This window comes from Epinephelus fuscoguttatus, linkage group LG15, assembly GCF_011397635.1.
Source record: "Epinephelus fuscoguttatus linkage group LG15, E.fuscoguttatus.final_Chr_v1".
Lineage (NCBI taxonomy): Eukaryota > Metazoa > Chordata > Actinopteri > Perciformes > Serranidae > Epinephelus > Epinephelus fuscoguttatus.
In genome coordinates, this window is record NC_064766.1 from 4,527,159 (window position 1) to 4,553,923 (window position 26,765).

The 26,765-nt window shown below is 40.4% G+C and overlaps 1 protein-coding gene across 1 annotated transcript in view; it reads left to right on the top strand.

The window, feature by feature from the left end:
- The window catches only part of cntnap2b (contactin associated protein 2b), a 58,868-nt gene extending 51,915 nt beyond the window's left edge, over nucleotides 1–6,953 (top strand). The window contains exons 23-25 of the mRNA XM_049599369.1: nucleotides 685–915; nucleotides 1,021–1,095; nucleotides 2,042–6,953. Of these exons, the coding sequence (XP_049455326.1) occupies nucleotides 685–915; nucleotides 1,021–1,095; nucleotides 2,042–2,241 (506 nt within the window). The 3' untranslated portion in view covers nucleotides 2,242–6,953. The remainder of the gene's footprint in view (nucleotides 1–684; nucleotides 916–1,020; nucleotides 1,096–2,041) is intronic.
- The last annotated feature ends 19,812 nt before the right edge of the window (nucleotides 6,954–26,765 follow it).

The window sequence follows — 26,765 nt, forward strand, 5'->3', positions numbered from 1 at the left end:
ACTGGAAGCCCATTGGTGAACAGGGTCACATGATTTATCCACTTGTCTATTACAGAACCTCTTACTGTTGTTTGGCAGTGATTAAAACTGGCATCCAGAATATTAAATTTCAAGGAGCATGGCAAATATTTTATTACACACCTCCCTCTGGAATAATAATCTCATCCAACTGGATCCTAATTCTATAGTCGTATTTTAAAGTGCCTACAAGACAAAGAAGTATTATCTGACAGACTGATTTCAAATTTCAAGCCAATCAAAAAAAGGAAAAGAAATTTAACAGTAGATGGTTGAAAGCCAGCAAAAACTAAGGTTATTCCAAGCAGGGGCTTTGCTATTGGACACAATGGACAATAAAAATCTATAAAGGGTAGTAGTAATGAGTAGTATCTACTTACTGAAGTATTGATCTGCCTGTCCCTGGAATGCATATAAAATATGCAGAGATAGTACAGAACTGTCAAATCCAGACACAGTCATGTGTAGCTGAAGCAACATAGCAGTGCTTTCCCCATGGCCAAACAAATTCGTGCAGACTCTGTCTACTGACCATGCTGAGACTATGAGTGGAGATATTAAGTTTTTCTTAGTCTTGTAAAGAGGTTCGGTTGTTTTGCTTGGTAAGTTTTGTAATTGTCTGACAGTGTTAAAAAGGATAAAATGCTTGCTGTGTCTGTCTTGTAGAAACGGGACAGATTGACCCCATCCTAATTGAGCGCTACAACACGCCAGGCTTTGTAGGCTGTCTGTCAAGGGTTCAGTGGAACAGCGTGGCACCGTTGAAAGCTGCACTGCGCTCAGGTCTGGCAGCACCCGTCAGCACCCATGGGATTCTGGTCCCATCCAACTGTGGAGCCTCACCCCTGACCATCTCCCCCATGGCCTCAGCTAGTGACCCCTGGCACATAGAAGCAGGTAGAGACACAGACAAACTGACAGTCCAGTATCAAGGAACATTAGAACATGCCAGAGTGAAAATATATGTCAGAATTTAGAGAACAAATGTTGCTTTGTCCACAGCTGGAGCTGTTTTCCCCTTTAATGAGGACACGGCCAGTGGTGATGGAGTGGATCGAAACTCTGCAATAATTGGAGGTAAATCTCAATTAACTTTTAACTACCAAATGTTAGAGCTGCAGCTGGGAACAGTCTTTAAAGGGGGCCTATTGTGCTCTTTTTCAGGTTCATACTTGTATTTTGGGTTTCTGTTCACATGCTTTAATATAACACTATATTTAATGTTAACGAAATTTCTACTCACAAGAACCTTAGTGGTGTAACGCCTGGGCCACACTGCTCGCATGAGCAGCACTGCTCAGGTATGTTGCAGCTGCTGCTCAGTAGTGGAACATCTAGAGAACAAGAGTCTCACCTATTTTTTCTGTGTGCTGTGCATGCTTTTCAGCAAAACTAGACAGTGAAAATGGTCTTTTGATAATTATGTTGACATTATACAATCTTTCACTGCAGTTTCACTGTCTGTATCTGTCACAGACATGAATATATAAAACATTTCTTTTTAACTCAACCTTTCCTGTTTCCTTTTCAAAATGAAAGCCCTCTGACAAAGTTTCTGTTGAAAGAATCTCTTCATTTGTCAACAGAAGGCTTTTTACCCATGAATTATTGTCATGACTGTGTTGTTGACGATGCAGTTTCTTGCACGACACCACCTTCGTGGTACCCGTTACCACAAAGGTGGTTATCAACTGTGTCTGTTAACCCAGGCTTTCTGCTTCTGGCTATGCGCTCGTTTCCATAAAAACAAGTCAAATTAAGTATTCAGTACATCATTTGACTCATAGGAATGAACACTCCATTAGTGTAGGAAAGAAAAATGGCTGTTGTAGCTGATGCAATGACTCTTATTCTGAAAATGTCAAAGGGGCACTGCGCTGATCAGACACATGGCCAGTTTACTCATGAAGAGTTCTACTGTTCACTGTGTTTGTGTGAGTGCAGCTTTAGAAACATCAAAACTGTATATTTCATCTTTACAGTCTACAGTTAAAAGTGAAGTGCTCACTTGTTTTGTTTCCAGGCATCATCTCCATGGTGATCTTCACTGTCCTCTGCATCATGGTGTTTGTGATCCGTCATATGTTCCGTCATAAAGGCTCCTACCACACCAACGAGGCCAAGGGAGCGGAGTCAGCAGACTGTGCCGACGCAGCAATCATCGTCAACGACCCAGCCTTCACCGAAACCATCGACGAGAGCAAGAAGGAGTGGTTCATCTGAACCCCTCTGCACAGCACAGCACGGACACATGACGTTAGGATGTATGTAGTTTTCTAAGCATAGGGAGTAGTAGTGAGGTCACCACCTGTGGAACCTCGAAGATGTGCCGAGTGGTTTATTTAAAAACTTTATGGACAATGGACACCATGGCATTACAGCGTGGGTATTAAAGCACAGTGCACAGTGTTGCCTGGCAGAGCCCGTGTGAAGATGTGGAGCGGTTTATTTTAACTTTATTTAAAATGGACAGTGTGACAGGATGACAGCCTTCAGATGGTGGAGGATGGTGCCATGAAGTTGCAGGCCTTGGATGAGTGAGTGTGTTCATTAGCTTTTATTTTAATATTTATTTATATAATTATTTAACAATTTAATTTGATTTCAGTCACATTTATGTAATGTATTTATGTATTCATATTTAAGTCATATATTTTTTCATAAAAGTTCTAACTTTGTTTACATTTATTTATTTTTATAGATTCATATCTTTATGCCTTTGTGCAATGTGCTGGTATTTCAGACAATTAGGGTATTAATGATAGTGATCATTAGTCCCAATAATTCTCTACATCTGTAGCAATGCTCATAAAGTCCAGGTTTTTTCAGTACTGAATCTCATGTTTTATCATTTGCCTTATTTTAATTCTTTTCAGTTCAATTTAATTTTAGCCTTAAGAAAACTTTGGGGTGTGTGTGTGTGTGTGTGTGTGTGTGTGTGTATGTGAGCGTGAGTGAGTGTGCATGCGTGCTGGCTTGCTTGTCTGTAAAGGAGATGTAGCCATGACTTTGTCCACATCATTTGGACTATGAACAGAAAGGAAATGTCACACTTCTATTTATTTTTGCATCTACATAACTGACAAGTGTCTCTTAATGACTTTGAGCATTGATTGTTGAAATTCTTAATGACTGCATTATTTTTATTTGACTGTTTCTGCTGCCAAATGAGTTCAGGGGTAAGTTCAGTTTTTGAAGAATGAACTGAGTCCTGTTAGTCCACAAGAACTTGATTCACTGGTTTGTTTGTGTTTTTCAGATTTGTGAGGCAGAGGTTGTCTTATGTTAGCAATGCTGGTACATAATGCAAAAAGAAAAAGAAAAAAAAAAACACTTGTCAAGAAGTGATACCACATTCCGGGAGGTTTCTTAACAGGTCTCTTAACAGAATTGCTATTTAAGGAACATTACAACATTGTGGAAATCTTTTTTTGCCATCTGACTGTCAGATAAGATTGAGTTATCTTGGTGTGTCTAGTATGACAGCACAAAGATTGGAAGCAGGAGGAAACTGCTAGTCTGGCTCCATAACAAGTGAACCAATACACCTACCAACAACTCCAATGCTGTCCAATTTATATTGTCAGTGTTGTTAGCTAGTACAGTAAGCTGTTTCCAAGAGCCAACTCTGTTGACAGAAAGAGGTAAGATAGAGCTTAAACTAGGGTTGGGTGATATATCTTATATACTCGATGGATCGGGGCTTGTTTCACATGGGATGTATGAAATGACTATATCGCAAACATCAAGTATAAATGGTCACATGTTCTTTTTTTAAGCCACCAGCATGAGACTTGCTTCAGTGTGTCGGTTTTCACGCTCTCTCCTGTGGCTCTCCACCTCCCACAGACACAAACACATAAAGAAAAACTCACAAACATGACACGTCACATACGCTCCTTCACCCATCCAGATCACTTTCCTCTGAGCGATAGTGTGTGAGCAGGCAAGGTGTGTTTCTCATCTGCAGGACTCCAGATCATGCCCATTTACTCACATTTTGTGACCATGGAGCACCACTGCAACTTGTAAATATTATTAATATATGGCCTGGAGAGCTGTTAGTTTGTTTCCAGCTTAAAACAGTGAATAAATCCTCACATTTAAAGGTGCTACAGCAACAGTTTAACTTCATCAAGACATCCAGACTTTCTGCCAGATATAAACCAGGTGCTTCAAAATAAAAGCACCAGTGGTTCTGCTTTGATTTATTTGATTGTAACAATACTTTATTTAACTTTATTATAACAGTAATTGCCCTGCGATAGTCTGCCGACCTGTCCAGGGTGTATCCTGCCTCTCGCCCCATGTTAGGTGGGATAGGCTCCCGCCACCCTGTGACCCCCAACAGAATATGCGGTTACAGAAAATGAATGAATGAATAACAGTACTTCAGTTAACTTTATAATGACATTAGCTACTTTTTTTTTTAACTTAATTGTTACTATCATTCATTTAATAATTCTGTATTTTCGTAGACAACAGTTGTTTAGAGGAGATTTCAAAATATTGTGATATATATCATGAATCGCGATAATGCCTTAAGATACTGCAATATTATTTCAGTCATATCAGCCAGCCCTCACTCAAGTCTGACAATCCTACTATGAGGACGGGACTTTCAGTGTTCTGGTTGGTAAAGAAATACCACCAATAATTACAGTACCTAAAGCCATTATGTCTTTTTTGATTTCTACACAAGATAAAATGTGTGAAACATGGATTGGAGTTATTAGAAGCAGGCCTTAAGTCAGAGCCATTTAAATCCATGAGGTCCAAGTCCAAATGGTTTTATGATAAATTTAAGAAAGAGTCCAAATGGGGTTTGGATGTGACTTAAAGGGACAGTTCACACCAAAATTGAAAATAAACGTTTTTCTCTTACCTGTAGTGCTATTTATCAGCCTAGATAGTTTTGGTGTGAGTTACCAAGTGTTGGGGATATTTCCCGTAGAGATGTCTGCCTTGTAGGAACTCAGTAGAATCTCAGTCTATTGAACCACACCTGCCAACCATATCATTGTGCAGAAGGAAGTATGCATCCACTGCTAGCTCATCGAGCACCAGCTAACATTACAGCTCAGCCGAGGAGGACGCATCTTGCATAGTAACGAGTACGAGCCTCTCATGCATGAGTAGATGCAAGCTTTCTTCTGCATGGTGATAGAGTTTGCAGGTGTCGTTCAGTAGAAAGAAAATAGTTCCTACATGAAACTGCTCACAACAAGGATGGATGATTTCTGGATAGAGACATTGCTGTTGAGTTTTTCAAATGTGTTTTTTGGGGCTTTTTAGCACCACAAGCTCGTTGCCATCTAGTTCCATTATATTGGAGAGAACACAGACATCTCCAATACTTGACAACTCACATCAAAACAATTTAGATTGCTAAATAGCACTAAAGTTTTGATTTGGGGTTGAACTGTCTCTTTTAGATAGAGCCCAAATGGGCTTGACATGAAATTGAACAAAACATTACTGTTGCCCTCCTGTTTCTTTTAGTGCAAGTCAACAACTACTAAAGGAACAACTGTCAGCAAAAAAAAAAAAAAAAAAATAGATACTTTTGTCACAAGCATACTCCTCCACAGTGTTACAAGCTAACTATAAATATCTGATGTCTTAGTTTAAGGTGAAGTCACACTACTGAAAATGATCAGTGTGGTGTAAATGAGAGCCAGGAACAGTATATGTGATCTTGAGTTCAGGGCACTGACAGGCAGCGGAGCAGGCTTTCTAGTTTGCTCATACAGCAGCCAGCTGGCTGTTCAAAAATCAGAAATTAAAAGCTAAAGACAAGGCTAAACCAAGGTTAAATCATCCGTAAGATTAGAACTGAAAGAACATAACATATCACGAAAAATTGAGTACTGCAGCTCTGGTTGGAAGGTGTAATTATTTCACTTGTGATAGATGAGCAGTTATCTCTGTGCTGGATGAGAGATGAAACTGATACTGGTCATCTCGTCCAAGATGGCAAAACAAGTAATTTGCCTAAATGCTAGTTTCTCACTTCCTTTAAATGGACATAATCAGCCTCTACTGGTAACATGTTGGGAACTACAACTTCCCCAGCTCCAGGGAAAATTTCTCTTATTTTATTTGCATGGTATTTTGGAACCTAGATTCACCAGTGCTACTGATTTTAATTTGTTTAGATTTAGTGAATTTGGGGTTAGAGGTCAGCCTGTTCCTGAACAAGGTAGAACAACTCTTTGCTTCTTCAGATGGACTCAAAGGACTCTTAGTTTTTCTAAAATCTGACATTTATAGGCCTGACCTGTCTTATTTTTCAGAAGTAGGATGATGTTTCTGGAAAAGAATGTTTGTTACCCACATACAAGTCTATGGCTTACATCCTGACATTTGATTGTATTGCATTTGTATTCCTTTGACTGCACTGCAGTGTAATGGCATGCTGTTTGACACTGAATGACACACACGTTTCTGTTTGATAAGCCACTGTAGCATCACATTGCTTTTTCTTCATGTTATATGTATAAAACTTTGCTTAACTGTTCTTCTCTTTATAGCCGATTTTTCATTCTTTGTGCTTTTCTCATTGTCTTGAAAAAAAATTATGCTTCCCCTTGGAAAGACCAGTAAAATATCAGTACAGATCTTACACTGGCTAATACAAGTTTTTTGACCAAACAAAGCTGGATCCAGATGATTGACATCTGGAAGAGAACTAATGATGATTACCCCCAGCTTTCAACAGAAAATGCTTCTTGAAAAAAGAAACTAAAATTACCGACCCAGGGTTGTATACCTCTGTTCACCAGTCAAGTTTCCCTTACAGTTTACATCCATATCTGTGAAAACATGAATGCTTCACACACATCTTCCCCATGACAACACAGAAGAGCTATTCAATCAGCACAGTTTCAAGGTGGACACCCAAGATGAATGTCACCAGTTTAGTATCTGACCAAATGTCTTCCCTTCCATTCCTGAGATATGATGCTGAGTGACAGCCAGAAAAGTGTTTTTGCAGAACATTATAATGTCACAGCAAAGCTGACTTTTGACTTTTGGACACAAAAAGTCAGCACTCATTTTATCCTATGGACATTTGTGTGGAAATTTGTCATAATAAAGTTTTGTGATGGTCACAGTGACCTTGACTCTTGACCACAAAAATCTAATCAGTTCATCCTTGAATCCAAGAGAACGTCTGTGCTAAATATAAAGAAATTCCCTTAAGGCATTCATGAGATATCATGTTCATGAGAATGGCACAAACTTATGGACGTACTGATGGACAACCAAAAACATAATGCCTCAGGCCACTGCTATCGCAGTTGTGGAGGCATTTAAATTTGATCAATTTTATCAATATGGAGATGTTATGGAACTGGAGATGTAGCATGCATTAATCTACAGAAAAACAGAAAGCACAAGAGAGTGTAAATGTCTTGAACTCTATGCCAAACCCAACAACAACAACAACAGAGAGGGCTCCCTCAGAACAAATGATGACTTGCAGTGACTTTAAAAGTGACGTGTCAAAATGCAGACACTCCACCAGAGGGCAGCATCAAACAATAAATAAATCTTCTTATTTCAATTTGATTGTTTTTATACAACATATTTTTAGCAATTCATCAAACCTGACATGACAATACTTTAATACACCCCTGCAAAAGTACATGAATGTGGGTGTCGCTCATGGTGGCAGACATGCACTGACCATCACTTTCCTCCACTGAGGGCCCACCTACAATAAAATGTCAGTGGTATGGGATGTAAATGATACCCTGTAGTCTTAAAACACAAAATCTTAAAACAGAACATTGAAAACACTATCAAAAATTTCACTGTTGGCCAAGACTTAAATTACATGCAGGTATCACGGAGCTATTGGCCTATGGGACATTAGTATAGAGTATTTTTTGCTGCTTAGTTGAATGATGATGAAACTACTCTGAATATGTCACATAAAAGATTTATAGTAACACCGGACTGTTTCTGCTGCTGAAGTAAAGAGTGGAAAAATAGTTAATGACTAATGAGGTCTATCTGACTGCAATGTGACATTTATAATAGCAGGAGGCAATAAAGAGTGTGTGGATTATTTTACTAGTAAAATATTATGTTTTATCCTAGTTCTCATCACACAGGTGTCTCATGTTATTTTGAGCTGCAGTGATGGAACCAGAGTGTAAAATAGCAACACTGTCAGCAATCACTGTGGACTAAAGTAAACTTTGCATAATTTCTGTGAGTGCTAAAATCATGTGTCTGTTGATGTTAATGATCTCTGTTTGTTAGAAGCTCGGTTTCAAAACCAGTAGAAAAAAAACCTGGAACACTGAAGTGATCATACTGACCTATAAAATATATACGTATATATATATATACGTATATATATATATATATATATATATATATATATATATATGTATATATATATAGTACAGGCCAAAAGTTTGGACACACCTTCTCATTCAATGCGTTTTCTTTATTTTCATGACTAGATTCTAGATTCTCACTAGATTCTCACTGAAGGCATCAAAACTATGAATGAACACATGTGGAGTTATGTACTTAACAAAAAAGGTGAAATAACTGAAAACATGTTTTATATTCTAGTTTCTTCAAAATAACCACCCTTTGCTCTGATTACTGCTTTGCACACTCTTGGCATTCTCTTGATGAGCTTCAAGAGGTAGTCACCTGAAATGGTTTTCCAACAGTCTTGAAGGAGTTCCCAGAGGTGTTTAGCACTTGTTGGCCCCTTTGCCTTCACTCTGCGGTCCAGCTCACCCCAAACCATCTCGATTGGGTTCAGGTCCGGTGACTGTGGAGGCCAGGTCATCTGCCGCAGCACTCCATCACTGTCCTTCTTGGTCAAATAGCCCTTACACAGCCTGGAGGTGTGTTTGGGGTCATTGTCCTGTTGAAAAATAAATGATCGTCCAACTAAACGCAAACCGGATGGGATGGCATGTCGCTGCAGGATGCTGTGGTAGCCATGCTGGTTCAGTGTGCCTTCAATTTTGAATAAATCCCCAACAGTGTCACCAGCAAAACACCCCCACACCATCACACCTCCTCCTCCATGCTTCACAGTGGGAACCAGGCATGTGGAATCCATCCGTTCACCTTTTCTGCGTCTCACAAAGACACGGCGGTTGGAACCAAAGATCTCAAATTTGGACTCATCAGACCAAAGCACAGATTTCCACTGGTCTGACGTCCATTCCTTGTGTTTCTTGGCCCAAACAAATCTCTTCTGCTTGTTGCCTCTCCTTAGCAGTGGTTTCCTAGCAGCTATTTGACCATGAAGGCCTGATTCGCGCAGTCTCCTCTTAACAGTTGTTCTAGAGATGGGTCTGCTGCTAGAACTCTGTGTGGCATTCATCTGGTCTCTGATCTGAGCTGCTGTTAACTTGCGATTTCTGAGGCTGGTGACTCGGATGAACTTATCCTCAGAAGCAGAGGTGACTCTTGGTCTTCCTTTCCTGGGTCGGTCCTCATGTGTGCCAGTTTCGTTGTAGCGCTTGATGGTTTTTGCGACTCCACTTGGGGACACATTTGAAGTTTTTGCAATTTTCCGGACTGACTGACCTTCATTTCTTAAAGTAATGATGGCCACTCGTTTTTCTTTAGTTAGCTGATTGGTTCTTGCCATAATATGAATTTTAACAGTTGTCCAATAGGGCTGTCGGCTGTGTATTAACCTGACTTCTGCACAACACAACTGATGGTCCCAACCCCATTGATAAAGCAAGAAATTCCACTAATTAACCCTGATAAGGCACACCTGTGAAGTGGAAACCATTTCAGGTGACTACCTCTTGAAGCTCATGGAGAGAATGCCAAGAGTGTGCAAAGCAGTAATCAGAGCAAAGGGTGGCTATTTTGAAGAAACTAGAATATAAAACATGTTTTCAGTTATTTCACCTTTTTTTGTTAAGTACATAACTCCACATGTGTTCATTCATAGTTTTGATGCCTTCAGTGAGAATCTACAATGTAAATAGTCATGAAAATAAAGAAAACGCATTGAATGAGGAGGTGTGTCCAAACTTTTGGCCTGTACTGTATATATATAGATATATATATAGATATGTATGTATATATATATATATATATATATATATATATATATATATACATATATATCGTAGGCTCTTCTTTTTTACCCGAGACTCTGGACTCCATGGATACTTTTTTCTTCAGTGATCTTATTGGTCAGATTTCGGGATGTTGACAGGCTGTGATCCGATACCCTGAAGTTAAACCACTCCAGAGCAGGTTAGCTGTTCAGTTACCTCGCTAACTTCAAATCCTGCTTCATAGTACAGACCTCTGGACTCCTGCATAAAGAAACCTTTATTTTGTTATAGAATTTTAGACTTTTTTGTGATAAATCAATCAGCTGGTGCCACTTATTAGATGAGGTCAACTCTAAGGAGCAGGAGCATGACTACCAAATCACAATGATCTGCTATATGAGTACTACATTATTCACAACATCCTCAAACACCAATATATGATAGCAGAGCATATTATATGAATGCACACAACTATACACAGAATAATAAAAAAGAAAGGACAAAATATAACAAAGCATGTCCAACAAGACGATGCTGGTACATGCAGATGTCTAAAAAACAAAAGAAAGATCTATCTACTTTCTGCATGTACCAGCATGTCACAGAGATTGTGGCCTCTGGAATGGACAAAAAAGGGCAAATTAGAAAACACATTTTTTTCCCAAGTCACCAGCAGATAGAATATGCTAGTGTCTGATTATGACCTCCTTTATTTGTTGCTGATAGGACTGTAGCTTGTGCAACATATCAGGTTTTTCACATGGAGGTATTTTAGTGGGCAGCCCAGTAAGCTTTGGATAAAGCTGAATTAAGTCAGTTCTCTCTTGTGTCTCCTCTGCCATCCTTACTTGACATTAAGTGAACACAGGTTTTTTTTTTTGTGGAATCCCTCTGTGATTTGTCCTTAAAACATATATTTGCTGTGCAAGGTGCCAAGTTTGGCATCATCCTCTCTATTTTGGGGTCAACAGTGGTTTGACTTTGGTCTTGACCAGGCCCCTGCAGGTTCTTTATTTTGCAGTGACCCTGTGATCTCATAAGAGCTCAGTAAGTCAGTAAATTTTATTTATATAGCACTCCTCACAGAGAGGACTCACAAAGTGCTTCACAAGATAAAATATAAAAAATACAATAACAGAAACAATGTAAAATACACAAAAACAAATAAAAAGTAAAGTGCAGCAAAATACAGAGATGATACAATGGACAATTAATGGAACGCATGCCTAAACAAATGTGTTTTTAACTGCTTTTTAAAAATGTCTACGGAAGAGGCCGCTCTCAGTTCATGAGGTAGTGCATTCCACCATTTGGGTGCAACAGCCTTAAAGGCTCTATCACCTTTCATCTTTAATCTTGTGTGAGGGACAGTAAGTAGGTGGCCTTCAGCGGACCGCAGTGACCTGACAGGACAGTGAAAGGACACCAGATCCGTCAAGTACGCAGGTGCTTGACCATGGAGGGCTCTGTAAGTGATGGTTAGAATCTTGTGCTGGATCCTGAAATTAACACGAGCCAGTGCAGGGATGCCAGGACTGGAGTGATGTGAGAGAACTTATAAGATCTGGACAGAAGCCTGGCGACAGTGTTATGGACTAGTTGGAGGCGGTCTAATGAAGTTTTATTGAGACAGGTGAAAAGAGAATTACAGTAATCTAGACGTGAGGAAATAAAAGCATGGATGATCATTTCTAGCTCGGAATAAGTTAACATGGATCTGAGTTTGGAAATGTTTTTGAGGTGGAAAAAGCAGGAGCGAGTGACAGTTTTGATGTGGTCATCGAAGAGCATGGCCTGGTCAAATGTGACCCCAAGGTTTCTCAACTTGGGGCGCAAGCTCAGCTGCTCCTATAACATTTTGAAAAATGCTCTAATCACTATGACCAGTTTTACAAGTTTCATGGAGAATAAGAAGTTGACACTAGTTTAGACCTAACTTGTTGAAACGTTTTGAAGGACTTCCTAAGGGAAGACCTTGAGTAGTGGTGAAGGCCAAAAATATTGATATAGTGGCCTGTTTGAAGTCCTCTCTTTGTCTATGTATTCTGTTCAGTCATAGTATCTGAGATTTTATCAGCCCAGCGTGTGTGTTCAGGATGATAAGAGAGCATGAGTGTCTGTTTGCTTAAAATGTACTTTGATATATAATGTGTGTTTCATGAAAATTTGAAGTTCGGCACATATGGTGAGATTAAAAATTGAGCAAAATCCTCTTTTCAGTAGGGCCTTACACCCCAGATATGATCTAAAATTCTATAAAAAAAAAAAATAATGTTGTTTTGTTATACAGGAGTCCAGGGGGCTGTACTACCAAGCAGGATTTGGAGCTAGCAAGATAAGTTGAAGGTCAATGCTGGGTTTTCAGTAGTATGAAGCTGGTTTTCTTTTTACTGGGATAAATCACTGTGGTAACTTATGCTGAACAGCTAACCTGCTCAGGTTAACTTCTGGGTATTGGATCACAGTCTGTCAACATCCCAACCTCTGACCACTCAGATCACCGAAGAAAAAAGTATCCATGAATGAAAGTCCTCTCGAAAGTCGAGAGTCTCAGATATTTTATACTCTGATTCACATCACTGCAGCTCAAAATAACATGAGACGTCTACGTGATGAGAACTTGGATAAAACAGATGATATTTTATTTGTAAAATAATGAAATTATGATAATATAGTAATAGTTTACATAGTTTGACATTTCACTAAATGACAAAGAAAATGAGATTACAATAGTTAAGTTACATCCCATCCAGAAAAAGTATCTGGATTTCTTCTAATTAACAAATTATAAATTGAAAATGGCTAAATGATTGGCGTTGAGGAAGGGTCAAGTTATGGACAAGGCAGCACAAAGCCATTCATTCGTCCCTAACCTGATAAATTAACCGTACATTCTCTCCTATTACTACTCTCTGCCTATTGTTCACACATATACACACACAGACAATGACAGTGGTTTTTAAATGAACATCCTGTCCTTTTCACTAACACACACGCATACACGCACGCATGCACGTACACACACACACACACACACACACACACACACACACACACATACTTTCTAATCTCACAACAGTAGATAAAGATGATAATTTTGTGTTTAACAGCTACTAATGTTCAAGGTCAAGAGAGCAGCTGATAACCTGAGGACACTTCACTTCCAGCATAAAAAGGCAGATTGCTATTCCTGAACAGAAGGACGTAGTTGATTAGGGGGTGAAATGTAACCTCTCAATAAGGTCTTTATACCACCAATCTAGGTTTTGGGATAGAGCCTAAAAATCTGGCTTTGCGGGGCATCAGTAGTGTAGTGGTATAGGCAAAAAGCCCAAAAAATAATCTTAAAAAAAAGCAATAAAAAATCTGGGTTTGCAATGTTGAAAAAATGTCACAACTTAATTTCAACAGTGAAAGTTTTACACCACACATGGTAATACCTAGTTGTATATTGAACTTAAACCTTAAAAGAAATCAAGTGCAAATTTATCATATATGAATGAATTTGCAATGGAGTGTTTGCACATACTTTATGTTACACCCATAGTTTGGTCAGCAATCCAAATGCACAGCCAATACGGGGATACAGGGAGGTAAACAACAAAATTGATTACATGCTGAGTGTTCAATTTAAGCAGCTTTTATGATGTCTAAACCTTGGAAAGTTCTGGAATACATGGAAACTGCTAAAATTTTGAGGTTAAAGGTTCTCTAAGTCTTCCTAAACTTGAAAGTTTTTATCACATACAGCAAGCATTTCTTCACGATCCACTAGCTTCATGTCCTCTGAATATGCTGTGGAAAAAGTCCGGTTTCTGTAGGCAGCCCAGGCTCCGCAAATGGCAACAAAAACATTTTGGCCCAGGCTGCACCAACCCAGCCAATCACCGATTGCGGGGTGGGGTTTGGGGTTTAGCACGGGTGCACATGAAGGGGGGTTGGGTGTAGAGTAGATGAGAGGACCAGGAAGAAGAAAGTTAGCTAGTTAGAAACAGTTTCCTGTTTCCTGTGTGGTGCTTGCTCGCTTGTGTGTTTGGTGCTTGGCTCGGATTATTCTGTTTTTGATTTTTTTTTACTACTGATTCGGATTATGGCCATCGGACTAACTGTTGATACCCTTGGGTCTGGGCACTGCCTGGTTTACGACGCTGATTTTGGATCACGGACTGAAGTGCAACGAAAGTTGGCTAGTTTGCAAACTAGCTAGCCGGTGGCTAAGCTAACAGCATTACCTAGCAGCAGCGTGCGAAAAGGGCAATGACAGCCGAGGAGGGAGATGAACTCAAGAAGACCCTGCAGTTTTTGGCTGAGGAGATTTCTGCGGTTAAACAGCAGCAGAAAGGCATCCTGGAGCTGGTGGAGGAGGTGAAGGCTCTCCGGATCCAGAACGCTGAGAAGGATTGGCGTCTGGCGGAACTGGAGAAGAGAGTGGCGGAGTTGGAGCAGTACTCCAGGATCAATGATGTGATTGTTACCGGGCTCCGCATCAAATCCCGGTCATACACCCGGGCGGTGACCACTGACAACAGGGGGGAGCCCGGTGAGCAGGATGATGAAACTACTAAGGCGACATGATCGGTATGATTTATTTTATGATATTCATAGAGTCATGGAGGATGGGGGGGGATGGGCGAGCTAGCTCCATTGTGTTTGATAACATTGTTGAACGTAAACAGAAGTGACGTCACCCAATGGTGCTTAGCATGCCTTTAATAGGTGGTGCAGATCCAGAAGAACTAGGGGTGAGTTTGTGTACAAAAATCTCTAAACGTTTAGAGTGGGTAATTTTTTTCATGTAAACGTGTACACAGGTTTCACCGCTGGGTGGTGCTATTGCATTATACCAGTAAAGCCCCAGTTATCCGAATACCAACTGAACGGGCCATTTAACCAACGGGCTGTTTTATTAACGGAGCACGTAGGCTACTGACCTGTTGCCACACCATTTCTTGTTATATTCACAGTTGTTACCGGCCAGCCCTTCGCTTTAAGACGGTGGCCGTGTGGGTGTGACGTAGTAGATGTTGTGAGAAGCAAAGCGGCGCATAGAGTGTATGGACGGGAATGCACTGTGAAAATAGTACTGTTCATGCTACGGGTGGTTGCAGTCTGTTTACATTGTTTAGATAGGCTCCAGTTACAGCATAGTCTCTGTGAGAAGGCCCTGTGTTATGTTATGTTATGTTATGTTATGTTATGTTATGTTTTCCCGCTGTAGAGGAGAAATAATTGTGCTTCTGCATGGAAGTCAGTTCTGCATCTGCAGTCTTCAAGCAGAGTTGGTCTGGACTCCTAGAGCTACATACCAGCAATGAGCCAAGTTGTAAAGATAATCTACAGAAAACCAGTGTCTCCCAACTGCGGTTCGGAGCGCCAGACTGGAGAAGGTAACACAGTCTATCACAGTTAGTCAACAATTAGTATCAGCCCCCTCCCCCCTAAAAGAAAAAAAAAAAGTTTTTTGTGTACAGTACTAATTTTTCATAACTGTTTATAATCTCAACATGTGTACACGTGTAAATGTGTACACGGACTCACCCCTAATAAGAACTGGCTCCAACATCTTGGAATAATGACCCGGCAACACTGGATTCTATTTCCTATCTCAACATCATAAACTACAATATTTTTAATTTAATGAATATATATTATATATTATAATATATCCTGATATAGCACACTGAACTATATAAGTCTTATACTACTGTAGAAGCCTATGAAATAAAACCATAATATTCAGCCAAGAATGCAAGAGACATCAGCTTATTATTAATATGCTTGCATATTATTACTCCATAAAATTTGTATTAATGCTAATTTTTTACCTAACATTACCTGACAAGAAATATGCAAAACAAACTTGAATTTTGTCAAGATCCCAAATCCTGGTTCAGTTTGGCCAACCACAAACACCTCCTTTCTACAGGCAGTGTTTTTCACTCCCTGATTTGTAGTAACTTTTGGCAATCTGTAGTGCTCCAAAAGCTCTTCCTGCTCCAACTGATTAGTACAGCCAACAACACTGCAATAATTGTCCATTGTGAGCACAATAATATAAAACACTTGCAAGTTTGGTTGCGTTGTCTACATTCATTATCACCAAAATGGCTGACTTCAGGTTTGATGACATGTCATGAAAAGACACTTTATAGGCATATACCAATAAACTGAAAGACCCTGGCAAGACCAGTATGTATGAGCTTGTGTTGCAGGGGAACTTTTACATCTATTACAAGAGACATCAACCGAGAGATACATCTTTGAGATTTTGACTTCAGATAGATGAAGCCTGTGTACCACCTTGAACTGAATCAGGCCATGCCTGGCACATATTGATGAGGTATGTATTCTCGAGAATATGTTTGTCCACTCAGCATCTGTAAATTCTAATTTCAGATCCACCTGCCACGCGTCTCTCAGTGCATCAAGAGATACTTGGGCAAAATATTCCTTTTAAATTTAATTAATTCTGCCTGCCAATGAAAAAGGAAGCATGGACCATTTGTTGAAGGCCACCCTAGTGCACCCCAGAAGAGGAGATTAAGTAAATTAAGTATAAAGAGTTTAGAGATCTTTTGAGCTGCAACTACACCCAGATATGTAAAATTGTCACTAGCTACCTTAAAAGGGAAGGAATTACAGAAGAGTGCTTGCGCAGCAGAGTTGAAAAAGCTCACTCGTTGAAACGTTCGTCTTATAACCAGAAAGCTCACTAAAATGATCTAATACAGTCATAATCCGGGGTAAGGTATTCTGGGGATCAGTTATATATAACAATAAATTGTCAGCATATAACGATAACTTATGTTCTCGTCCTCCTCTTAATATGCCATGGATATCCGGAGAGGAGCATAATAAGATTGCTAGGGGCTCAATGGCCAGTGCAAATAGAAGAGGGGAAATTGGACACCCTTGCCTTGTGCCACGTTGTAATTGAAAATGCTGGGGATTGCTATTGTTGGTATGCACTCATGATGAATTGAATTTAAAATCCTACTGTTAACTTATAAAGCTCTAAATGGGCAAGCTCCGTCATATCTTAGAGAGCTCATAGTGCCATATTATCCCACCAGAACACTGCGCTCTGAGAACGCAGGGTTACTCGTGGTCCCTAAAGTCTCCAAAAGTAGATCAGGAGCCAGAGCCTTTAGCTATCAGGCTCCTCTCCTGTGGAATCATCTTCCTGTTACGGTCCGGGAGGCAGACACCGTCTCCACATTTAAGACTAGACTTAAGACTTTCCTCTTTGATAAAGCTTATAGTTAGGGCTGGCTCAGGCTTGTCCTGTACCAGCCCTTAGTTAGGCTGACTTAGGCCTAGTCTGCCGGAGGACCCCCCATAATACACCGGGCCCCTTCTCTCCTTCTCTCTCTCTCTCTCTCTCTCGTATCCTATTACTGCATCTAGCTAACCTGGCCATTCTGGATGTCACTAACTCGGCTTCTTCTCCGGAGCCTTTGTGCTCCACTGTCTCTCAGATTAACTCATATCACAGCGGTGCCTGGACAGCATGACGTGTGTGGTTGTGCTGCTGCCGTGGTCCCGCCAGATGCCTCCTGCTGCTGCTGCCATCATTAGTCATTAGTCATACTTCTTCTGTTATTATACACATATGATTATTGTCATACATGTACACTGCCAGGTATTAATACATACTTTCAACATATTGTACCGCAGTAACCAGAACTATAACTATAATATTATTACTTTCATTAATGTTGTTGTAAGCTACTGTCATTACCTGCATCTCTCTCTCTCTCTCTCTCTCTCTCTCTCTCTCTTTCTCTCTGTGTCATATGGATTACTGTTAATTTATTATGCTGATCTGTTCTGTACGACATCTATTGCACGTCTGTCCGTCCTGGAAGAGGGATCCCTCCTCAGTTGCTCTTCCTGAGGTTTCTACCGTTTTTTTTCCCCGTTAAAGGGTTTTTTTGGGGAGTTTTTCCTTATCTGCTGTGAGGGTCATAAGGACAGAAGGATGTCGTATGCTGTAAAGCCCTGTGAGGCAAATTGTGATTTGTGATATTGGGCTTTATAAATAAAATTGATTGATTGATTGATTGATGTTGGGGACCTGTATGATGATTTTTTTCCATGGCGTTAATTTAGGACCAAATCCAAATCTCTCTAGACACCTAAATAGGTAGCCCCACTCAACCCTATCTAAAGCTTTTTCAGCATCCAGAGAGATTATTACTTCGGATAATGGTTGATTGGGGTGTGCGGAACACATGATATTTAAAAGGCAGTGAATATTAAGGAAAGAAAGTTTTTTCCATTGGTTTTTTTTTTTTTTTTTTTTTTTTTTTTTTATGAAACCAGTTTGGTCCAGGGAAATCATATAAGGAAGGACGAGCTCCAAACGGTGGGCCAAGGTTTTAGCCAAAAGTTTACAATCAACATTAAGCAGCGATATAGGATGAAATGACCCACAGCTAAAGTGGTCCTTATCTTTTTTCAGTAGGACAATAATAGAGGCCTGACAAAAGGTTGGTGGAAGGCGGCCTTCGACAAAGTATTCATTAAAAACAGAGCAAAATTGGCAAGAGCTCTTCCCCAAACCTCTTAAAAAAGTCAACTGTGAATCCATCAGGTCCTAGGGGTTTTGCATTTTGCATATTGTTAAGGGCTGCCCCTGTTTCTTCTTTTTACATATTCTCTCCCCACCCAAAAAAAGGAAAAGAAAAGGTTTTTACACCTGAATGTGTGAGTGGAAAAACTAGTTAAGACAGAAACACATGTCTATTTAGGAGCTGTATATAAAGCACTTCTAAAAAACAAAATTGATTAGAGACAATTTTTTCCCTTAATACAATAAAGGAGCCATGCACTTATTATTTCTGTGTGTTGATAACAGTTTATAATTCCAGTAAAGAGTTCAAAACTGCGCTTGAGATCAGGAGATGTTAGTGCATGCAGCTGAAGTTCACCTATTCCATACACTGGTCATGCCAATTCAAATTTGGCATAAATTGAAACAAATTTACTAATACCACAACTCCAATCCTAAAAAAAGATGGGACACTGTGTAAAACATAAATAAAAACAGTGTGCAATGATTTGCAAATTCTTTTTGAACCATTTTCAAATGAATACAGTTCAAAGACAAGATAGCTGATGTTCAAACTGATAAACTTAATTGTTTTTGTAAATAGACACTCATTCATTCATTCATTCATTCATTAACCGCTTCATCCTCTTGAGGATGAAGCGGTCGCCAGATGCCAGACTATCGCAGGGCTGACACATAGAGACAAACAACCATTCACGCTCACATTCACACCTACGGACAATTTAGAGTTATCAATTAACCTAGTCCCCAATCTGCATGTCTTTGGACTGTGGGAGGAAGCCGGAGTGCCCGGAGAGAACCCACGCTGACACGGGGAGAACATGCAAACACACAGCACAGAAGGGCTCCCACACCCGGGATCAAACTGGCAACCCTCTTGCTGTGAGGCGACAGTGCTAACCACCACACCACCGTACCACCCTAAATAGACACTCATTCTGAATTTAATACCCGCTCTTTTTTTTACTACGAAGCTGTGATGTTGGAACATGTGCAGAATGTGTCTCATCGTCTTGCTGGAATAAGCAGGGACATTCCTGAAAAAGACATCATCTGGATGCCAGCATATGTTGCTCCAAAACCTGTATGTACCTTTCAACATTCATGGTGCCTTCACAGATGTACAAGTTAACCATGATGCCATGAGCACTAATACACATCCATACCATCACAGATGCTGGCTTTGAACTTTGAGCTGGTAACAATCTGGATGGTCCTTTACCCCTTTAGCATGGAGGACATGATGACCATGATGGACCACAGCACACTTTTCCACTTTGTGTCAGTCCATCTCAGATGAGCTCAGGTCCAGAGAAGTCTGCGGTGTTTCTGACTTTTGTTGATAAATGGCTTTCACTTTGCATGGTAGAGTGTTTACTTGCATTTGTAGATGCAGCGACGGACTGTGATTACAGACCGTGGTTTTCCAAAGTATTCCTGAGCCCATGTAGTAATGATCTTAAAGGGCCAGTGTGTAAAATGGGTTGAAAACAGTGACATCAGTGGTCAAATTCTAGATTGCAGAGCTCACTCGCTCACCCCTTCCGTCGGGTAAATGACGGTGGCCTCGTAGGGACAAAAAGCCTTGCGCACAAGTTTTTCAGGAGTAGGTCTATCTAGCGACGAGGTGAATGTTTATTTAGAAATCTAAACCATGTTACGATATTGTAATGAGTCCCTCATGAGCAGGAGACCAGAGGAGCGTTCGGGAAAAAGGCCAGTTTATTTGAGCACTCCAGAAACTCCAGTAACACTCCACTCCGTCCCAAACTCTGACTCTTCTAGCATAACAGACACACTTAATAACTTTACACACATACTCGTTTACCATACTGAGTGGGGACCCCCTCCCCTCTTTGCTCAATCTCCAGCCCGCACACTGACTGACAGCGTAGCAGGTAAACAGAGCTCAGCTGTTTATTTAGCCGAGCGATATCTCCGGACTATAGTAGCTGCAATGGACGACTTTGAACGCGATTTTGAAGAGTATCTTGTAGCGGACACAGACCCAGAGCCATACCTGTTTGAGCCGGAGCATACAGATGAGGAACTCCATGTGTTTGATGCTGAGTGGGCGAGAAGAGAGGCTGAATGCACAGGATGGGATTCGGTGCTACTGCTACCATCGTTGGAGAGATATATCATCAGGAGGAAAAGCGCCGCAGAGAGTGCATCACAAGGAGTGAAGTTGCATCTTCTTTTCCTCGCAGATGACGGTTCGGGTTCATTCTCTCCTGTTGCATGATAAGTGTGGTCCATTCGCAAACTTTATAACTAAAACAACTTTTCACTACTCTCTATCAACGAACTACTAACACTCTCTGCTGTTTCCTCCTCTTCTTCCTTCCTTCCGCTGTCTTTGTTGGTTCATTTATACACGTGAAACGCGTTCTCTGGCTGGCTGGATTGTCCGCTCGGTCTGCCTTACATACATGGCGGCGCAAGATGGCGACCTCTCTAAAGCAAGGCCCTTGCTATATATATATATATATATATATATAAAAAGCATAATTATAAGGCTACAAAAACCAAACGAATTTTATTTTATAGCGATCATACACTTGTATAAACATATTAATGGGTAGAATATTCAGATTCAGATTCAGACTGACAATAAACCATGCCAAATATTACACACTGGCCCTTTAATAAATCATGTCAATTTTTAAAGCAGTGCAGCCTAAGGGGCTTGTGCAAAGATGTTTGTGCAAAGATTTCTCTGGATTCTCTGAATCTTTTAATGATATTATGAGCTATAGATGGTGAAATCCATAAATTCCTCAATGCAGGGGCGGACTGGGACTAGAAAACAGCCCTGGACTTTGACTTGGCCCAGCCCACAACAACCGGTGTGCATACGGTACACGCTTCCTTCTTCTTCAATTTGATTGCCGGCCGGCCGGCTCACAGATATCTATGGGCCGGCTGGCATCCAATTTAAAGGCTGCCACCTAGCGGACTGGACGTGGAACAGTAGATTATCAGGGAGAAAAAAAAAAAAAAAAAACGGTGATGACTGCGTGGCGGCCGCTGGCCGTCCCGGAGTACCGGCCGTTCAGTGATTCTCCAGAACCTCCAGATGGCCAGTCCACCTCTGCCTCAATGTGCATTAAGAAACATAGTTTTTAAAATGTCAGACTCTTTGACTGCAGTTTTTCACAAAGTGACAATCCTTGCTTGTGAACCACTGAGCCTCTCAAGGATGCCATATCTATTAATGAGACTATCATCTCATCATTTTTTTTGTAATATGTAGCAGACATCAAATTAAGAATAAGTGTATTTTACAAAAAAACAAAGTATCAGTTAACACATTAAATATCTTGTCTCTGCATTGTATTAAACTGAATATAGGTCAAAAAAAGATTTGTAAGGCAAGGCAAGTTTATTTATATAGCACAGTTCACCAACAAAGCAATTCAAAGTGTGAAAGAAACACATCATAAAAAGACATTTAACAACAACTAATTAAAGTCATTGCATTCTGTTTTTATTTATGTTTTACACAGTGTCCTAACTTTTTGGGAGTTGTGGTTGTACTTGTCCCAACACTTCCAGCGAGCTCATACAACATTTTTTCCCTATGTTCGTGAGTTTAAAGGTAAATACCCCTGAATTGTTCAAGTTTTACTAATATCTTTAGACTGTTTTAGACCATAGGAATAACATTTAAAAATGGGCGTAGTTCCCCATTGAGATACTGTTATCAATTCTACTTTTATTCTATTTGCCATTCCATTTGGCCTTGATTGCTGCACACCATGCTGGATACACAAGGACAACACATAGAACAGTACACTGTATAGACAGTAACACACTATCAGGATAGAGATAAGGCAGGAGAGCATTGGAAGATATACAAGTTTCAAGGTCAACAATTTGTACTATATGTACTCTGTAGGATGAGGTTGGTGTCAGTCTGCTTAATCCAGTGAGACATTTGTGTTGATTCAACTTACTCCACATCTTTTGTATCATTTAGCTCTTACATAAAAAATTGTGTCAGGACATGTGCTGCCCTCTGGAGAATGCACATCTAAGTCAAACAACGCTTTGGTCATGTTACCTAATCAAAAGCTCAGTAAATGGGAGAGAAATCCTTGTTGGACGACAGGTTCACTTTAGGCAGGGCAGAAATCCTGGTCAGCTTTTTAAGCAGTTCCATGGTCCAGCTAGTGACTGCTGCCAAAAAATGTTATAAATCACAGTTTAACTTGCTGTAAAAATGAAATAAGCTCACTACAGTGATTTTTGTCACGTCCAGGTCCAGTTGTTACATTTATGTGTTCTTATTTTTACATTTTTTGTCAGTCACAATTTCCGGTTTTATTTTGATACATACCGAGGCCTCTTGTTTCAGAAACCTCACTTTCTTGCTGCGTTCATTTTGTACTCGGAGGTTGGAAGTCAGAAGTGGAAATGATGTCACCTCTGAGTTGACAACAGTTTTTGCATTCTAGTTGACGACGGTGGACAAGTCGGAAAAAACATGGATGCCCGCAAGAAAGCCTTTGTTGCCCTTGCACTTTCGGAGTATAGACAGCTTCAAAACCATCATGCACTCCAACTGATGAAAACCGCAGATGAGGCTGACCTAATGTAAAACAAATAAGATAAAAGTGCTATAAACAGTACTTTAGCAGAGTGTTTACTCACTATGTATGTGACCGGCAGCCATCTTGAATTCGTAGGTTGGGGTTGATGCAGTTGCTCCAATTTTCCAAGTTTGAAATCTGACCTCAGGGTGTGTTCGAGTTTAAACTTCCAACTGGGAACTGGGAATTTCTGACCTCCGAGTACAAAACGAAAGCACCATATGCCCTCATGTGTTTCCCACCTGTGTGATTACCTGCATTGCCCTGATTAGTTTCACCTGTCCCTCATTACCCTGCTTCCCTGTGTGTTTGGTCTGTGGGTACATCCCAAGGCTCTTAAATTGCATCTACATTTCCCTCACTTGAGTCTTCTCCTTGTGTCGCAATCTTTGTCACCGTGGATGCACGGAGAGATGCAAGGAAACCATGGAAGAAGAGAGAAAAAAAGGAAAATACGTTTTTAGATAAATGAGATGTTGTTTTCTCTGAAGCATGTGTAGCAACATCTGATTCTGATGATGGCGGCAGGTGATCACAGCTGGATCAGCTGTCAGTTGTCTTCAACAGCTGTTTGTGTCTGCACACATGAATACTATGCTGTTCTAATAAAAACATTCAGTTATCATTGCCAGAGTAGCAGTGTTTTTGCATTTGTATTTATTGATATTCCAGCCCGTTCTCATTCCAAAGTCATCATATACCGCCACACTTGTCAGTGATTCCAGCATCAGACACTGATGCCAAAAGCCACCTTTCGCAGCAGTATGACACGCTGCCGGGTGGTGTCACTTTGTAACACGGCAAGACAGAACCTTTCATGGTGTTATGAACTGCCACCAGCAAGCCAGACAGCACCTGCAGCATCCATTAATGACGTGGCTGGACAGCACCTCCCAGGGTGGTATGTTACGCCACAGGACGGTGTCAGTTTGAAATGCTGCCATTAATGACATGATATAAGGAGGTGGAAAGTCCCTATAGAGTGGGCGGGAGGGGCAGTTGATGGGTCCAACAAACCCTAGACTTGCCTAGCCTAACCTAACCATGTGCTTTTGTTGCCTAAACCACCGCATCAGTTGATAACGTGACCAGACAGCACTTGTCATTGTGGTACGATACGCTGCTGGTTGACGTCATTTTTGAAATGCTGGCAGTAATAATGTAATGTAAGGAGCTCCAAAGTCCCTATAGTGTGGGCAGGAGGAATGGTGGATGGGTCCAACAAACCCTGGATTTACCTAAACCTAACCACAAAGCTGTTGTTGCCTAAACCTAACCATGTGCTTGTGTTACATGATGTAAATTGACACGCCGTCCTGGAACATCAATAACAAACGCAGGAGGATACCGAGCGCATAATATGTAGACGTGAACGGCACAAGCAGCAATATTTTTAATAGTTGGAATGAAAAAGTGTTGGTCAAACACTGGTTGGTTGGTTTAAACATTAGAAATCATAATTAGGCTAAATGTTTCAGGGAAAAATTTGAATTCCATAACTTATCAAACCCAACTCTCAGGAATTATCAAGCCTCACATGTGACTGAATGAAAATGATAAAAAAAAATGATGTAAAAAGTGTTTCTAGTTGACAGACACACTCTGTCTGACTTAAGTTGTCTCCATAATAAAGGTTAATTTGGAAAATAACAGGTCATGAAAAAAAAATCTTAATGATGAATGGAAAAGACATTTGTGGTCCTTTTGTTGTTAAGACCTACAATTAACACAGCTGTCATTTAGCTGGATAGCTATAAAATCTGGCAGTGATACACTTGAGTGTAATCTCTTGTCGGTCCTCACTCCAGTGTTGTTAAACTCTGGTATGCTGTGACGTGTCACAGTATCACAGTGTCCAATCAATCCAATATTGGCTAATAAAAGACTTCCGTGAAGGCTGCTCTCGTGGTTCCCTGCTCATCGCTCCTCAGAGATCCCTCCTTGCTCCCTGATCCTTGCTCCTCGGAGCACAAATAAGCAAATAGGTATCACTGCAGCTAGAGCAGCTGCATGACCCACCCTCTAGCTACATGACTCGCCCACCATATACATAAGTCCATGATCAGCCCCTTTCACTCCTTGGTCCAGAAGTGGAAGTCCTGACATAATTGCTAAGCTAGAGAATAGCTAGCTGTGAAGTTTTACGTTAAAAGAGAGGTAGTTAAGGTTAGGGTAAGATTAATGGGAAGGCTACATCTCATTGCTTATGCTAATGCTAAGTTAGCAATTAGCTAATGTTAGCAATGAAGTATTACATTAAAAGAGCAGTAGTTAAGGTTAGGTTAAGGGTAATAGGAAAGGTTACATCTCATTACTTATAAAGTGAATCATGTTTTCATGTATTAGAAATTGTAAAGTGGACCACTGCTACATTTGGTCACCCTTATTCTTTACAATGCAGCATTGTAACTGTAGTCGTTGCGATGGTAAGTTTGTCTTGTACTGGTGGTGAGCATGGTTTGCAGGAGTGTGTTGTGTATGCTACAAATGGGATGTGTCTGCAGCTATACATGTCACCAAATAAGAGCTTTGGGAGGGTCTGCAAAATGGCGCATTGGAACAGCTTCTGGTTCAAACAAGGAAGTCTCTTATTTGATATTTCCTCTGATATTTCCTGAATACTGTTTGAGTGGGATTGCTGTTAAATAAAAGTGTGTTCTGTTTCAGTACAGAAAGACCATATTGTCTAAATACTGTGCGTATATCCATCCATATTACCTTACAGCCACTTTTCGTTACATGTTATTCTTGTACTTGTATATTGTGGAATTGCTGTCTTTCTCTTTTCTTGCAACTTTGTTAAGGATGCGGTTGTCTTATTTGAATACATTTTGTTTGACAACACATAACAGGTTATTAGATGTTAGTTGCAGGTTCTAGCTGTGCAGAAAGGCTGATTAAACAGCTGGAAAGCCAACAGGCCCTTCTAAGGTGATTTTTGATGATCATGATATGTAAAACAGCTGCTGCATTCGTTGTTTAAGTGGTTTACTCATATGCCTTATCAATCGAAAGCTACATTCCTTGTGGTGCCTCTAATGCTGCCATTTCTAGATACAACCACCACAGCAAGCTCAAGCTCTTCTGTCAGACAAAGAACAACCAAATAAGCTGTTACTCACCTATGAAATGTTAACATAATCCACAGATCCATATTATCCGGACCCAATCCTTTCACAGCTTCTATTTTCCTTTGCGCAAACTTTTAAAGATCCAGACAATCTAAATCCAGCAAAAATTTTGTCCAAACACATTATTACATTCATACATAATCACAAACTGCCATTGCATTGCTTCAGATGTTTGTAATTCTCCTCATATTATCCATAATTTCTCCCATTCTGAATATAACCAAACCCGACTGGCTGCCATGATGGAGGCGAACTCCTGGTCTTTCTACTGAGATGTCACTTAAAGGGCCAGTGTGTAAAATGGGTTGAAAACATTGACATCAGTGGTCAAATTCTAGATTGCAGGGCTCACTCGCTCACCCCTCCCGTCGGGTAAATGACG